Genomic DNA, 16,131 nt, shown 5'->3' with positions numbered 1-16,131 from the left:
ATCTTCTGTGTACACTTAGCAATTTACGTTGACTGACCGTATTCCACCGTGAAGAAAAATATGAAACTCCACGCCTGAGCTATTAGGAAACTAATAATCACGGGTGCATCCTTTTCTAGGAAAGTAAATCAGAGTGCATCCATCCTATTAGGAAACTAATCTTAGACAAATCCATCCTATTAAAAAACTTATCTCGAACGCATCCATCCTATTAGGAAGCTAATCGCGAGCCGCCTGCCGCCATCATGCACGCTAGCCACGATGGGGGAAGCGCGAGGAGCTTCGTCTTCCTCCGGGAACACACGTGCTATCGCCGCCATCGTCTTCTGCCTGGAGGACAGGCGCTCTTCTGCCGCTACTGCGACGACTCCATCCACGTCTAGGGCATTCTCTCCGGCAACCATCGGCATCCGTGTTGACTTCAGCTCCGTTCGCAGCACCCACGCCGACAAAGTGTCTATTTAGCGGGTGCACGTGCATTACATATTAAATAAGAATCGTGGGGCTTCAAGCAATCTAGAATTATAGATTTGGGATTATCTTAGGTTGCTGATTGCTGTACTAAAAATGTGTAATTATATATGGCACGTACATAAGAATGCAACAATCTTGTCTTACAAAGTAGGATCAAGAGGGATACTGAAGAAGTCAAGATGCAGAGTCTATTTCCCATGATTACTTCTCATGTTCATGTCGGCTTCCTTGGACTTTACTTCGTACCACCATATGCATTAAACTAGACCGTATCAAGAGGTAACATCATCCCCTTGATTAGAATTGCCTTATTTGTGCTATTTGATCAGTGTGTGTTTTACGTATGACGTTGCTTTACCTGGAATTAAGGTGGGTTGCACCTGCCTAGGCACTATCTCCAAGGATAGGTTGGAAATCAGGATATATGATTCATTCTTAGAGAAAACTTTACACGCGTCACTTTAACATAATTGCATAGCAATCCAGTAAATTATGTAAGATTCAGTAGGAGGCAAGATATTGAAGATGTAGTACTATTTCAGTTACATGATTCTATACAACTAAAACGGGTCACATGACTCCGTAACTGTTGTTAGAGAATATCTCTCGCTGTTCTGTAAAGGTATGCAATCTCTACCGTGTTCCAATAAAGAGAATTTTACCATACAGAAGGATCCAATGAAGAAACTAATCCGGCTGAGTTCCAATAAATAGATCCTTCAAAGGATTTGTCCTAATACAACTGTCGTATATTGGTACAGAGAAATCATATAAACTGTACTCAGTCGGATTTATTTTGTTTCATGAGAGAGAAACCAAATACCTTTTGCTATTTTGGCGCATATATTTGTTCTTATGTACTTGTGCAGTTTCGAATGATCCAACATATCTGCAGTTATCAAACTTGAAGACATGTTGTTTAAGGCCTTATTTGCACCGCCTCTCTTTCTTTGTCTGCGCGCCTCTTTCCTCCAATAATAATAATGAACAACTTTTTCCGGATCAGGTATTACACTGTTACAAATGTATGCTGAAGCTACTCCTTACGACAAGGAAAAAGAGGATGAATGTTTTCTATCTTCACCAGTTTTGTAGCATGTTCCAAATTGTTGGCTCTTTCTTATTTGAGGACTCATCATTTTTTTTTGTAATTTAGAAGCTGACCTAAAAGCTTGATAAGGTTAAGCTTGACAAATACTCTAGAATACTTTTCCTTCGATCTTTATTTTTCTTCATAACTCATTTCAGTTTCTATACGTACAAAGCGTCTTACATCATTGTAAGTTAGTATGGTTGCCAACGCATAAACACATATAAAACCGGATAATTTTTTTCTATCATGATAATTATTGGATTTCTTTTAGACCTTTTACATTTCAATTAGTTCTTGTAAATCATCTTTATTTCATATAGAAGTCGTTGTAGTCACATATCATCTTCTATTTCCTATTATCCATAGTATGTAGCTATATAATTTTGGCAGTCCACACAACCAAAAAATATATATAATTTGATCCAAATTAGTATAAATATATATTTTGCTATGAAGATTAGTAGAATAAAATAAGATTCGAGAATTAAGCATCTTGAACAATATAATTGCATCGTAAGGCAGTTTATACTTTTTTTTCCTGACTACACTCGAAGAGAAGACTATACTACATGCCTATATTATTGCATTAATAAATAATTGCTGATTTTATTTAAATGAGAATATTTTCCTGCTATTACTCTATGCAGCAACATAACCATTATTTTGTCTCGCTTTTGAAAATACAATTTGAGCGACATCAAACATTGTGTATCCATTTGATTTATATTTTTAAAAATGTTTATTTTTTTTATATTATTTGAATTCACCTGTTTTACGTTTAAGACGTGCGTTGCACGTGCATGCTTACTAGTTAGTCTAATGGCCCTATTGTGTGGACTTAACAATTTACAATGACTGCGAATCAACCCACCAGGGTTCAAATCCTGGTCCTCGCATTAATCCTGGATTTATTTCAGGATTTCCGGCGATGCGCTTTCAGTGGGAGGAGACGTTTCTGTTGACGACGAGGCGCCTACGGTGACTTCGTAAATCTCAAGATGATATGCCGGCTCAGTCTCTCGGAGGTGCTCCTAGGGGTAGGGTGTGCGTATGTGCGTTCATAGGGATGAGTGTATGCGCGTGTATATGAGCGCTTGTGTTTGTACTGATGTTAAAAAAAAAACAATTTACAATGACTGACCGTACTCCACCAGCCCGCGCCCCCTCCAATCACGTAATTTCAATCACAAAGTAAGAAAATTCAACGGAGTCAGCACGCAAAAAGAAAAAACTGGGCCTCCTCACCGCCCCACGTCGCCCTCATCGGTGTGCTCCTGCTGCTCCTAACGCGCGCCCCTCCACACTCGGCCGCCGCCGCCCCTCTGCTCCTGGCCGCTGCCGTCGCCACATGCCTGGTGAACCCACACGCCCACACGCCCACACGCCCAGCGACTACCGAGGTCGAGTCTGAGGGCCAGACCATCCCCAAGATCTTGCGGTAGGAGTGGAAGAGGCAACGCAAGGGAGTCTCCAGAGAAGAAGCTATCGTCGTCGACCTTGGCGTAGAGGGCTGCTTCCGTGAGATCGAGGAGGCCAAGGTTGACGCGACAATGAGATAGTGCTACTGCCCCACTCGATCCGACGTCGAGGCAAGGCGTCGACGCATCGACCCCGACGTGGGATCCGTCCGCCCTCTTCGCTAGCCTTTAACGCTGCCATGGGCGCAGGTGTTGTTGCCCAATGCGATCCGACGGGAGAATTTCTGCTGCTGATCTCCAACCCACACCCGTCACATGGTCGCCGAGGCTAGCGGCATCACGGGTACGTTTGCCACAACTTAGAAAGTAGCAATCAGTCCCGTTCATGTCTTTGTTGCTTGAGTGTCTTGTTTCAATGAAATTTATTGAGTGGATCTGTCTATAACCTCACAGAATATAAAATTTTGATGAATCAATCTGGCCACATCCTTTTTACGCTTATGGATTTATCTGAGTAATCTTTTTGCAATTTGTTGTACAAATCAATCTAGCTGATTTTTATAGTTGATTGCAATAAGTGGAATATTAATCTCAAAAAGTCTTTGACTAATTTTACAGTTGATTTTTAGATCCCTAAAAGGTTTTCAACATTAAACGGATTTAGGTCCTGCAGTGACTTCTCAATGGCATACGTCTGAAGTGTTTTCGGCCATAGCAACATGCCCGTACAAGTGCTTGCAAGCAGGCATATTGATTGATTTTGGGAGACTGGCATGCACGAAGAAGCTAGCTAGATAAGATTTCGACCATAGAGAACCCACCCTTTCTTACTTGCAGGATTGAGAAGATTGAGAACTTCGATACTTTTAGATGTGCAGAAAGAAAGCTGATTGTGCTTGTAGATAATGATGGTGAGAAGATCAAATCTGTTTTATGAGGATACAAGGTTTCACTTGCAAATCTTTTCAGGTTTATTTCACTTCATACAATTTCTAACTGTTTCAGTCATAGCAATCTAAATATTCTCTTTCAGTGTGCAGTGTATGGTGCAGTCCTTATATTGCCAATTTTGCGCACAATAATCATGAAGAGCCTCAGGAATTCTGCCTTCAGTATGGTAGTGCAATGCAGATTTACTTGGTGCCAATTGCTCAACACGAGGAATGGGTTGGTTGGAATATATTGGTGCCATTTTTTTCTGTATTACTGTTGACCAAGACAAAGACAGTGTGCTATGTATTCCTGACACATACTCAAGTAAAGAGCCAAGGACCTCGGCTATATGTTCCAGTCTACTATGTGGCTTCGCAAGTAACACTACCACTGACTTGCATGGTGCTGTTAACTTCACCAAATATCCGTTTCGAGTATGTATCCTAATCTTCATTCATTTGTATTTATTTTCAGAAGATAACTTCTGCCAGGCATTGTGTTGCTTGCACCCTGAATATTTATTGATATAGTTTTCTCACCACCTTGTGAATGCATTTGTATGGCGATTTTCAATCATTGCACTCCTTCATTAGAGATGACATTTTTTTTTCATACCAGGTACATCGGCATATCATGTTAGTCCATATTTAATTCAAAGGGAGGACTTCCTTATAGTTATATTTGCAGATAGCCTTGTATTTGCTACCAAGGTTAAGTTTGCGGTAGCTCAACTATGATGTGGGAAATACCTTGTCTTATATATTCTATATATATGTTACTTTGATTATTTCATCTGTTGTAGTGAATGGTTAGTTAGTCAGTCCGTTTGCTTGAATTTTATAGAACAAAAATGCAGTTTCCATCTCTTAGAACATTTGGCTTGGCTGTTGTGTAGAGTGTATGGCTAATGTTTCTCCCATGATTATTCTGGTGTGGAACTGTGAGCCCTTCAGAGATTGACCTTTAACTTGCTTTATAACTATATATAGATTATTAGTTGTAGCTCATTGTGCATCTGTTTCCCCCTCACTATTGCACTAGAGGCCCTTCTGAAGCTAACTGAGATATTGACAGTTTACAATCCTTTCAAGGAGACTTTGTGATATGCATAAGAGTGACAAAGATCTTTTCATATCCCCTAAAGAATTGATTGCGCTTACATGCATTCTACCCTATTACATGTAGAGTGGAAGACTTCTCTTTTTGATGGACTATGGATCTAAAGAAGCATAAGCATGCAGAGGACCAGGTCGTCCACCTTGCTGGTACAAATGTACTACCAGCTTTTACATGTGTTGGATTACATGATATTTGATGATTTGAGCCTTGTACTGGTGGGATTTCAACAACACTATGTATGATCTAAACATTGACTGAAAATATTACACTTATCATCCTATATGATGGTTATTAATTGAAAATAACATTTTTATTTTTATTTTCGAGAATAGCACATATGGCATTTTCATTTTTTTTCTTTACCTATTTGAAATAAAAATGGTTTATATGAACAAAAAACTGCAAAAGGGAAAGTAATTAAGCAATGGTGAAATTCGGAAAACGAATTGCATTGTTGAACATGCATTGCACGTGCACGCTTACTAGTATTATAAAACGGGGAATTAAGAAACTAGACTTGCCATGCACCATAAACTAAAATTGCCATGGTTCATACAAAAAAATATTTTCATGGTCAAAGTACTGAAATTGCCATCATCATAAAACTAAAATTACCATGATCTACAAACTAAAATTGCCACATGGCAACTTTAGTTTAAGCACTATGGCAACTACAGTGTAAACATCATGACAACTTTTGGGCAAAAAAAAAAATCATCGAAACATATTAACATGAGGTCTAGTTTTGAAAATCTCATCGAGACGGATTTAATGGTGAAAACAGATTTTTAATTCGCTTTTTTAATTAGAAGATAAAATATTTTTAAGCCGAAAACCCCAAAAAAATTCTGCTGATGTCATCTGTTTATACGTGGCAAAATGAGTGGTGATGCAGGCGTGTGGGCGATGTGCAAACGCCCACACATGTGGGCGTTAGTTTTTCCATTTAATATTAGGTAAAGATAAAGATTGGTGCTCGTGATGCAACTTGGGAGTTAAGCACTAAGTTGGTTTGTAGTAGAAGCTGGTGGCCTGTGATAGCATGCCTTTTTCTCTATTTGGTTGTCATAGATGAAGTTAGCAAGAGCTTCAGAGTGTTCAATTTCTGGACAATCAGTAGGCTAACTAAGAGTATGTACAGCCAATGTGATTGTGATTTACAGTAGTTGTGTGACTTCCAATCTCTGTACCTGTTGCTGCTACAACTGCATATAGCCAAGAGGGTCTGTTAAATACTATCAACAGTTGCAGCACTGATCCTTTTCTTCTTTTTCCTTGATTTCTTCTGTTTTTCCACTTGTTGAAGAGAAGAAGCATTTGTACATACCTACTTCTTTGTCTACTGTATTTGTGTAGAGCAACTGGCAACCGTCGCAACAGTTTAAGCTCCACGTTACTGATCTTAATTCAGCACGGCTTGCAGGCTAGCTAAAGACCAGCTGCTGCGAACAAACATCACCGGAACTTATACTAGTCCACTTAGTAGCGGATGCCAAACTGCACTGATCATATTAATGGAACAATATTAACCACTTCGTGATTTAGTCTCTGTTCTCTCTTTGAGTTCTCTGTTTTATGTTCGTCAGGTACTCGGCTTGGAGGTTTGAGGTAGTTTTCCACCAACATTCTACCTGATCCCGTTGTGTGAACATGAGAGAGGAGACGTACATTCTGAAGGTTCAGCTGCTTTGCTACAAACTACAATCGTTCGTTGCTCCAGGATGTATCAGAGTTAAACACGCTCTCCCTTTGTGTTCTACCCTTCCAGGATGTATCTGATCCAAGAGAGTAAATTCTCAGAATAGCCCTTCCAGATTCCAGTCATGAGCTCTCCCTTTGTGTTCTACCCAAATCCCTCACACTCTTATACGAGAAAAAAACAATTTTGAACTTGTGTGGTATTTATACTCTACCTCCATTAAAGTAAAGAAGTCCAACCACAATACTTTGAACCGTGCTTTGATACTTAAAGTTAGGAGATACTCCCTCCGTCCCATAATATGGGACGGAGGGAGTAGTAGTTATATGGGCGAAGCACTCAAGTGTGACATCACCCCAGTATACGGGCGATGCCATGTTGGCTAGTTAACTCAAATGCCAATTTTTTCTTGTAGGACAAATCAAAAAATGAAGACATTTCTTTGAATATCCTAAACGTAGGACAAGCAGATGAAACATTATGGGGTTTCAGTTATTCTTCAGAGCTTTCTTGATTCCTTTTTTTTTCTAGAATACTTCTGAATTTATGTTTTAAGGATTTCATATTTCCCCATTTCTAACATTCCCATGTTTCGTAGAAGGCATATGAGTTCAAGGGACACTGCTACCACAGTTCACCTTTGGTTTGTTCCAGTAAAGCATGACTTACCTTGTCCACATTTCTTTTGATGGATATAAGCAGGGAGGCGAGACTTAAGTGGTAAAATTTCAATTCCTGCAACATGAAGCTACAATTGCTTTTATGGCTCTTAAGTTCCTTTATGATTCATCTCTTTATTTTTACATCTCCAACTTGTATTGTGAATGAGATGAGCTCATAAAGCGAGTGTTTGCTGTTGTATATCTCAAAACTCAAATTCCATTGAAGTGAATATTATAGCTACACGAAGTTACAATTGCTTTTATGGCTCTCAAGTTCCTTTATGATTCAACTGTTTATTTTTACATCTCTTGCCTAGGTATTCCAACTTGTATTGCGAATGACAACGAGCTCATAAAGTGAGTGTTTGCTGTTATATATCTCAAATCCCATTGAAGTGAATATTATAGCTATGGAACTATGTCTAGAATCCTGAATGTTGATTCTTCAGTCTTCATGCATTCCCTGTGTTTTTCTTTTAGTCCATGTACTTGATGCTTTCTTTTGGTACTCTGAATATTTACAGTCTGAGTATGCATATTTTGAGTAGGTACTCTGAATATTTAGACGCTGCAGGCTGAAGAGCCCATAGGTGCCCTCACGATGAGAGAACTGATGATGATGCGAATATTGGAGGTCGGTCGGTGTATCAAGGACTGGGCATGATGCTGATTGAGGTTATGCTGTGACGTACTGGGCAGTTGACCACAGGGTGATCGCCAATAGGGTACTTGTGACTATGCCTGTCCGTAATATGGTCATCTGAAATTAACGTGGAGTTTATCTTGCGTGGCTTGATCTGACGATGATCGGTGCGGCAGTCAGATGAGGTAGCAAGAGCAGTAATAAACGTTTGATTTCTGCACAATCAGTAGATTAATTATGAGCGTCAGAGATTGTGATCTTGCTGTATGCCTTCCATTTTCTTACACCACAATCAGTAGATTAATTATGAGCATCAGACACAAGGAAATCAAGGGAAGGAATCTGTTTGTGCGACTTGTTTGTTGTGCAGCCAAGATGGTATGGTTATATGCTGCTATTTTCTTACACGGCACTAGGAAATCAAGGGGAGGAATCTAGATCACTCTGTCCCGTGTCACTCTGTTTTCAAATGTGCTACCTCCGTGCCAAAATATAAGGGCTACTGTGGATGAAAGTGTGGTATTTATACCCTGCCTCCGACAGAGCAGAGACGCCTAATACTTGAAACTAGGAGACTTACTTTTCACAAGATAGAAAAAAACACCCCAGATGATAGGTAAATACATTCATGTCAAGACCATCGAGTGGTTGAACCGTATGCGGTGTGCCTATATATGCCACTAGATATTGCCCGTGGTTCGCCTAAGACACGACGAAATCACCATATGTGACTGAAAATATGGAGAAGAACCAGAAGCTTCCGGAGAGCAAACAGACAAACATTAAGTGGAATTAATTATATTGTGCGTATAGTAGTACTACTAGTGATATGTGGGGATACGATGCACCGGGAATTGACGCAAAACAACTGTATACTCGGCCATTCGCACCATTTGTGATCTACGGCGCATACCCTGAACGCGTCATCCTAGCTGCATTGTAGGACCTTTGCCCTAGTTGCTATGTAGCGTTGGCTATCTGAAGTTCCCATTGTTTCTTTTTCATATGGGAAGAAGATATTAATTTGTGGGGTCTTGTTAGAAAGAAAAATTACGAGTGCTCACAAGTTATTTGCTAGCTCCGACTAATTCCCCAAAATTTCCATAATAGTTCCGATCATTTTTTTCCATTTAACTAAATTTTCAGGTTTTCCCCCATTCCTAAAATCCCCATGTTTTGTATAACTTCTTTGTATTTTTATTCCAAATAATTTTTATTTTATCTATTAAAAAAATTAAGACTGATATTCAATTAGGTATGTCTACATTATATATATTTTAGAGTATTTCCATTGTTTAGCTGACAGAGTTGGCCAAGCATGCAAAATCATCGCCACGTTGTTGGTCAAATCTCTATGAATGGGTTGACAAACAAAATCTATCAGATTTCCAAATTTTAAGGCCCGGCTTGTCAATTTTAGAGTTTATAGACCAAATTTGAATTAGTTGAGGGCTAAAAAATAAGGCGCTTCCTTAACTAATCGTATTTCCATGATGTGGCTTTAAGGCAATAAATAAACAATCAACATGTGTTAAACCAAGTGTTCACTGGTGCAAGGATACTTCTTCTACCTATATTGATTATACCAATAACATCCGACTGATGCGTGTACAAATGATATCATTACTTTGTGAAAACCAATATTGACCTAACCGAAGGCAATACAATACAATATTACAAAACACCTATGTCAGACAAAAAAAATATCCAAGGCAAGCCATGAAAAACCAACGCCGAATAGGACCTACCCGAGACGAGCCATGAAAACACATGGAAAGTGATTATATTTTTTCTTCCGATGATCATCTTCCTTCCATCAATAATGAATTGACTCTTTCGTACTCTCATTCTGTCCCATAATATAGGATACTAGACCATGCAGGCGCGCGTTGCCGCACCCGTCTATTTTTATATCTAATGATCAGAATTCCACAAATATATAGATGTAATAGGCATTGCTTCTCTTGTTCATTTTATTTTCAAGTTACAATATAGATATTTGGGAAAAGTTGTACTGTAACATTTGTCATAAAATTTTAACAATGCATGATATACATTTGTTTTTGAAAGGGTGCATGATATACTTAGGGTGACTGCTCAATGGTATACTTCATGTTCAGATGGTCGTCCTGCTGGCCAATACTTGATGTATTAGGTGGACAGAATGAATCTTCAAAGCCCATTAAATCCGATCAATATAATTTACAGAACAAGCCACAATTGTTTGATGGAAAGCTTTAGTGAAATAAAAACACAAAAGATAAAGTAAATTCACAAAAATTATTGTTGAGCCCACTAAAACTTCACCAAGTATCACTACGTGTTTCATCAACCTCCAAGAAGCCCTGCATCATCTTTAGTCGGTTACCCGTAACACTACGGGCATCATCAACACATGAATCTTGCATTAGTACGGAACAAGCCACGATTGTTTGATGGAAAGCTTTAGTGAAATAAAAACACAAAAGATGAAGTAAATTCACAACAAATTATTGTTGATCCCACTAAAACTTCACCAAGTATCACTACGTGTTTCATCAACCTCCAAGAAGCCATGCATCATCTTTAGTCGGTTACCGTAACAATACGGGCATCATCAGTACCTGAATCTTGCATCAGTGCCAACCCAGGAACAACCACAGTACCTCCATCTATATGATGTCTGCTCGATTGTAGTTCGCAGACACGTTAATATGCAATTAGTTATTCAGGGCTAAGGATAAGTATTCTTCCTTAATTACTCAGAAATATTCTGATTAGATGTCTGCAGGGTGATGTTTCGGCTGGAAACATCATGTCCTTACAAATATAGAGCAATATGAGATCTAGCAGTAGACTAACATCTGTGAAATTGAACTGTTGAAGACACCATACTGAATCAAATACAAGGGTTGTCAATGGAAGTGAAATCCTCTAGCAGAAACACCCACCTCTGAATGGTAGCAACAAATCTGTAACACATGAAGACAAGATTTATAAAGAAATATTCTGCTGGTATGTTGAGCAATTTCCCATTGTAACACATGAAGATATAGCAGGTTTGAAGCACAAATGCCATACATTACACCAGATTACACAAATTTACATGATAACTCACTCTGCACTTTGTTTAATTAAGATTACTGCAGCAGACCAGCAAGTGATACCATTACCAGCTTGAGCATCTGAAAGTGTGGGAATTCAAACATAATACTCTAAAGCAAGATATTACTTTAGTTTTTTTTGCGGGTCCACTTTAGTTGAAATAAGTACCTCACCTTCCAAATGGTTAGTCACTAAATCTTCGAATCCAGCAGAACTGAGATCAGATCTGTTAAGATAGAACACATGCATTAGTTTTTGAGTACAAATAACGCTATGCAAACAATCATTATTCTAACATTAGATGAATAATTAGGGGAAGAGTAGAGGAACAGCATGAAAAGGGAGAAAGACGAATTAGCGACCTATGCATCACCCATGGCTGCCGGAGAAGGTTTTGCCGAAGTGAGGGGAGATCACCAACTCTATTTATTTCCTCAATCAATTGCCTGTAAATGAGGATGGTTAGCATTCCGCGTCAGCGCCCCATGGCCTCAGCATGCGAGGTGAAGTGATCGGTCAGAGCAGAGGGATAGTCACCATGCTAGCTACCAGCGCCCAACGTCGGCCACTGAGAGAGGGTTGCGCCATTTTTTCCAGGAGGAGGGCTGCCATGTGGACGGAGAGTGGTACACCATATTGCCCATTAGGCCCAATTTAACACGAGAGGGCCAAAATTGTTTCCAGAGCAGCGGCCCACTACGTGTGGTGCTTGCTGGGTAGCGAACGAAAGCCAGGCAGGACTGGAAGGTAATCGGACAGTTGAAAACGCACAAAACCGTAGATCCAACGGCTGAGAATGCTAGTGGCCTGAGATGGCTGGAAAGATGCGCAGTTTTAATGTCTCTAAATTATTGCGTCCAATATACTCACGTATTAAATGTAATGACATCTTATATTATGGGGCAGAGGGGGTATTTTTTATTCAATAATTTGTTGATTTAAATGCGGGGTTTTGTAGCTCATCTATTTTTATATCTAAATAAATCAAAGCGAAGAAGTTACCTTTTTGTATACATCTATAATTTTAAATACCTTTTTAATACATAGACATTAGGATGGTATCTTCCTTTGTCCCTTAAACAACATGAAGTTCCTTTTTTGCTTCAATTCGTGTTGGCTCTTTGTCCTAGTTTGATAATAATAATATTATTTTATTTAGGCCAGTTCATTTAGTAGATGCACCATGCACACTAGAAAACAGCAATATAGTTATTGAACAACGATGGTCATGTGAAGTTTGGTGTATGAATGATGTCCATGCATGTCACAAACTACATTCATTCAACCGACCTTTCTATAAATGAATAGCATGCATGTGTAGCAGAACCACATGTAGTTGCATAATGCATTGGGGACAATAAATCGACTGTTGGAGGAGAGCAACAATAATAAGCACAATGAGCGACCCCTGCGGTCGGATAGTGCAATCTCCCAGGGAATGTGATGCATTGGGAACTGGATTTGTGTAAGACGACCGAGACCCAATCTGTGGTTGTGTTCTAAAGCTACAAGTACTAGCACTTCTGCTCATGGCTACTGATTTCATGCAATTTGGTATAAGGAGTGTCGAGTTGGGAATTTCTTATTCAAGTGAAACGCGAGTTATCTCGCAAAAAATTAAAAAAAAACATGAGTTGAACTAAGTACACCAAAGTGACGTCTTGTGTGTTTAAATATAAGAAACAATAACCGTAAGAAGTAAACAGAAGCACTACCCCTCTAATTTTTTTTAAAACAATAAAATTTGCACTACCTCTCTTGTTCTCATGCTCATACATGTGAAGAAACAACCTCCCTTATAAGGAGGTCCAACTCCTACCAAACTAGTAATGTGGGACTAAACTTTTAATTCCAGCACTTCTTTCGTAAACTAATAGATGGCAGCCAGTGCTTAGAGTGGGGTGAGGGGCCTAATCAATCCGACTTCTTATGTCAAGAGTCATGCTTGAAATATTAATCAAGAAAAAATATAATGAAAACGTGGCATCTAGTATCATGGAAATAATTATCTTATCTTCCACTTAAAGATGACATCAATCATCATACATGGCTCACTTAAGAAAAGGCTGACACATCACACCATTATGCATGTGGTGCCTCGAGTCCCAAGTGGGTAGGTTTGTGTCTCATGTCCTACTCTTTCTTGCCAGCGACTGCACCTTTGTTTCATGGGTCTCATCCCCACCGCACATGCACATGGCCAATGCCGGAAGGGAACAACAAGGGCGTGGAGGACGGGCACCGCCATATGTTAGGTTTAGGTCCGATCTTTTTTTAATGAAAAATATCGATGATGTAATGAATGTGCTCAGGTTTATATGAAAATCATCCAATTTGCATGGATTTTGTCCGGTTTCTTTAGATTTGTTCTAAAATGTATGGGACACAGTTGGATGGCTCTCTCCTGCATCACTGTCTGCGGACCGGTCACCACCAGTCCGCGGACGAATATGGTGTCTGATTTAGTGGTCAGCGTTGGAGAGGCCCTTCGCCCCATCCGACCTCATAAGAATGAGGGAATAATCATCAAACGATAGGTGGGAGACCGTTGGTGCATCCATAAAAACTTCAACACCACCCATAATCAAGCTTTGCCTTGTGCTTTATGGATATCCAGCTTTACTGCACAAGTGCCCACATTGTCATCCCTCTTCTTCTTTATTGCACGATAGCATTCATACTCCACCAAGAAATTATCCATGATCAACCTTCCTGTCCCAACTTCTATGATTGCAAACACAGGTATGTGATAAACTAGCATAGCAAAACTAGGCTAGTAATAACATTTCATTTTTTAGGGCAAGTAATAACATTTCATTTTTAGGGAAAGTAATAAAACTTCATCTGTATCTATACTCTATATCTATATCTATATCTATATCTATACCAATATAAAAAGATCCAAAGGGGCAGATCCAACAAATCCCGGCCGTCCAATCAGGTCAATCCAACGACTCAGTCTGCTCCAATGGTGAGCACTCAACACGTTTAGTGTGCAGTTAATATCATATCAAATATTAATGCCGGTGCTAATCACATACTTAATACATAAATAATATCCTACCTAATATTTATATGTAATTAATATATTACCTAATATCAACATGCACATTTACTAGTCAGAGAAGAGAGAGTTTTTGTCTAATCTAATTTCGGAATATGGCCAAGCCTGTATGTTCAGGCCCATCTATGGTGCTGGCCCATTTTGGCAGCAGTGCTGCTACATAGTCGCCGCCGCCGCCAACGCCGGATAGCGCCCAGCTCCACGATGGATTCGCTTCCGATCCCCGACGAGATGATGGTGGAGATCTTCCTCCGCCTCGCCAACCCACACGATCTCCTCCGCGCCTCTGCGGCCTGCGTCTCCTTCCGCCGCCTCGTCGCCGATGGCAACTTCCTCCGGCGGTACCGCAGGCTCCACGCACCGCCCCTCCTCGGCTTCCTCGGCCGACGGCCGTACCATAAACACCCACGCTTCCACCCCGCCGTCGCTCCTCACCCCTCCGCGCCTGCAGCCAGCGCCACCGCCCTCGCCGGAGACTTCTCCTTCTCCTTCCTCCCTGCCCCCGCCCACGAGTACGAGGTACGAGATGTCCGTGGTGGCCGCGTCCTGCTGACCAGATCTTCATACGATAGTCATTCTCTGGTGGTGTGCGACCCTTTGCACCGGCAGTACGTCCTGCTTCCTCCAATCCCTCACGACCAAGCTGCTTCTACGGAGAATCCACTCAAGGGAGCAGGGTCGCGTTTATTCGAGACCTTCCTCTTGCCTGCCGGTGATGATGATGATGAGGAGGAGACGTCATTCAGAGTAATCTGGATGGCAATGTATGGAATTAAGCTGGTTGCTTTTATCGTCTCTTCGAAAACCGGACAATGGCGAGCCGGTCCATCCACACGCTGGAGCGGGATGCATCTCTTGTCACGCCAACAATACGCATATGGTTGCTTCTTCTGGTTGACAAATTTGAGGGAAATGCTTCTGCTTGATACCCGTAGGATGGAGTTCTTCTGTGTCTCCGCCCCACCCAGAGCCAGAGGTCTTTCTGTTTCGGATATGGCCATTGTGGAGGAAGGGGAAAGCAAGCTTGCGATGTTTGTGCGTGCATCTGCAAGATCTTGCCGGAAATATACCATTAGGATAAACAATGGTGGTACTTCTAGCCACTGGGAGATGGAGATGGAGATGAAAATGCCAGTGGGTTCTAATTACTTCTTCATAGGTTCAAAGGGCAGGCATGCATTCATATGTAGGCACGGCACCTCATGGCTTTATTCAGGCTGTTTCTGCTTAAAAGGGTGTGTCATTCAGAGCCCAGCATGACTAATACCTACATATATAGCAACTTCCCACCATCATTGTTGTCGACACCGACCATATCAAGTGGTAAACTTTATGCCCCATCCTTGCTATTTCCTTTCTATCATTGTTATGAAACAACTCGTGTGATGCTCGATAGTTCATTGTTTTCATTAATTGTTATATTTAGTGTGCTTGTGGCATGGCTAATCAAGCCTCACTAACATAACTGTGAGTTTTTGTTTGTCTGTGTCCATTTTAACGCCATTAAGGTAAACCAATCACAATTATAAAGGCAAACAAGGTCGCAGGTCACAATAATTAGTTCTGAGAGATTGTTTTATGGTCTAGCTAATAGAGGAGGAATTCAAATTTGAACCAGAACATTAAAGTTTGAGAGAACAAGGGGACGGGACTCAATATACCATAAAACAATAAATTGAGTCCCGTCCTCCCAGCCAACCCGCAAAAACAATAAATATAAGCACCCAATGCTGATCATATGTCTGTCAATCTTAGATAACACAATGTTCAGAGTTGGGATGTTAATGTTGAATATAGCAAGCTATCATGCATGATTACATTTTTCTCTACTATTGTTATGCAGCAGTATTTTCCTTGTTAGAACAATTTTTGTTAACTTGAACTATTTGGCAAACAAGGCCCGAGAGATCATGCACCGGCAGCTGCAGCTCCAGCTCCAGCA

The 16,131-nt window shown here is 40.4% G+C and overlaps 1 protein-coding gene across 1 annotated transcript; it reads left to right on the top strand.

Moving 5' to 3' along the window:
* Positions 1-14,159: 14,159 nt before the first annotated feature.
* LOC147963503 (uncharacterized) lies at positions 14,160-15,490 on the top strand. The gene has a single exon (XM_087528078.1). The coding sequence runs from the start codon at positions 14,394-14,396 to the stop codon at positions 15,447-15,449; it is 1,056 nt and encodes a 351-aa protein (XP_087384204.1). The 5' UTR covers positions 14,160-14,393; the 3' UTR covers positions 15,450-15,490.
* The last annotated feature ends 641 nt before the right edge of the window (positions 15,491-16,131 follow it).

The sequence above is a fragment of the Triticum urartu genome, chromosome 6A (genome assembly GCF_056163025.1).
Source record: "Triticum urartu cultivar PI428250 chromosome 6A, HENAU_Tu73, whole genome shotgun sequence".
In the NCBI taxonomy this organism is placed as follows: Eukaryota; Viridiplantae; Streptophyta; class Magnoliopsida; order Poales; family Poaceae; genus Triticum; species Triticum urartu.
This window is presented reverse-complemented; position numbering and strand designations above follow the sequence as displayed.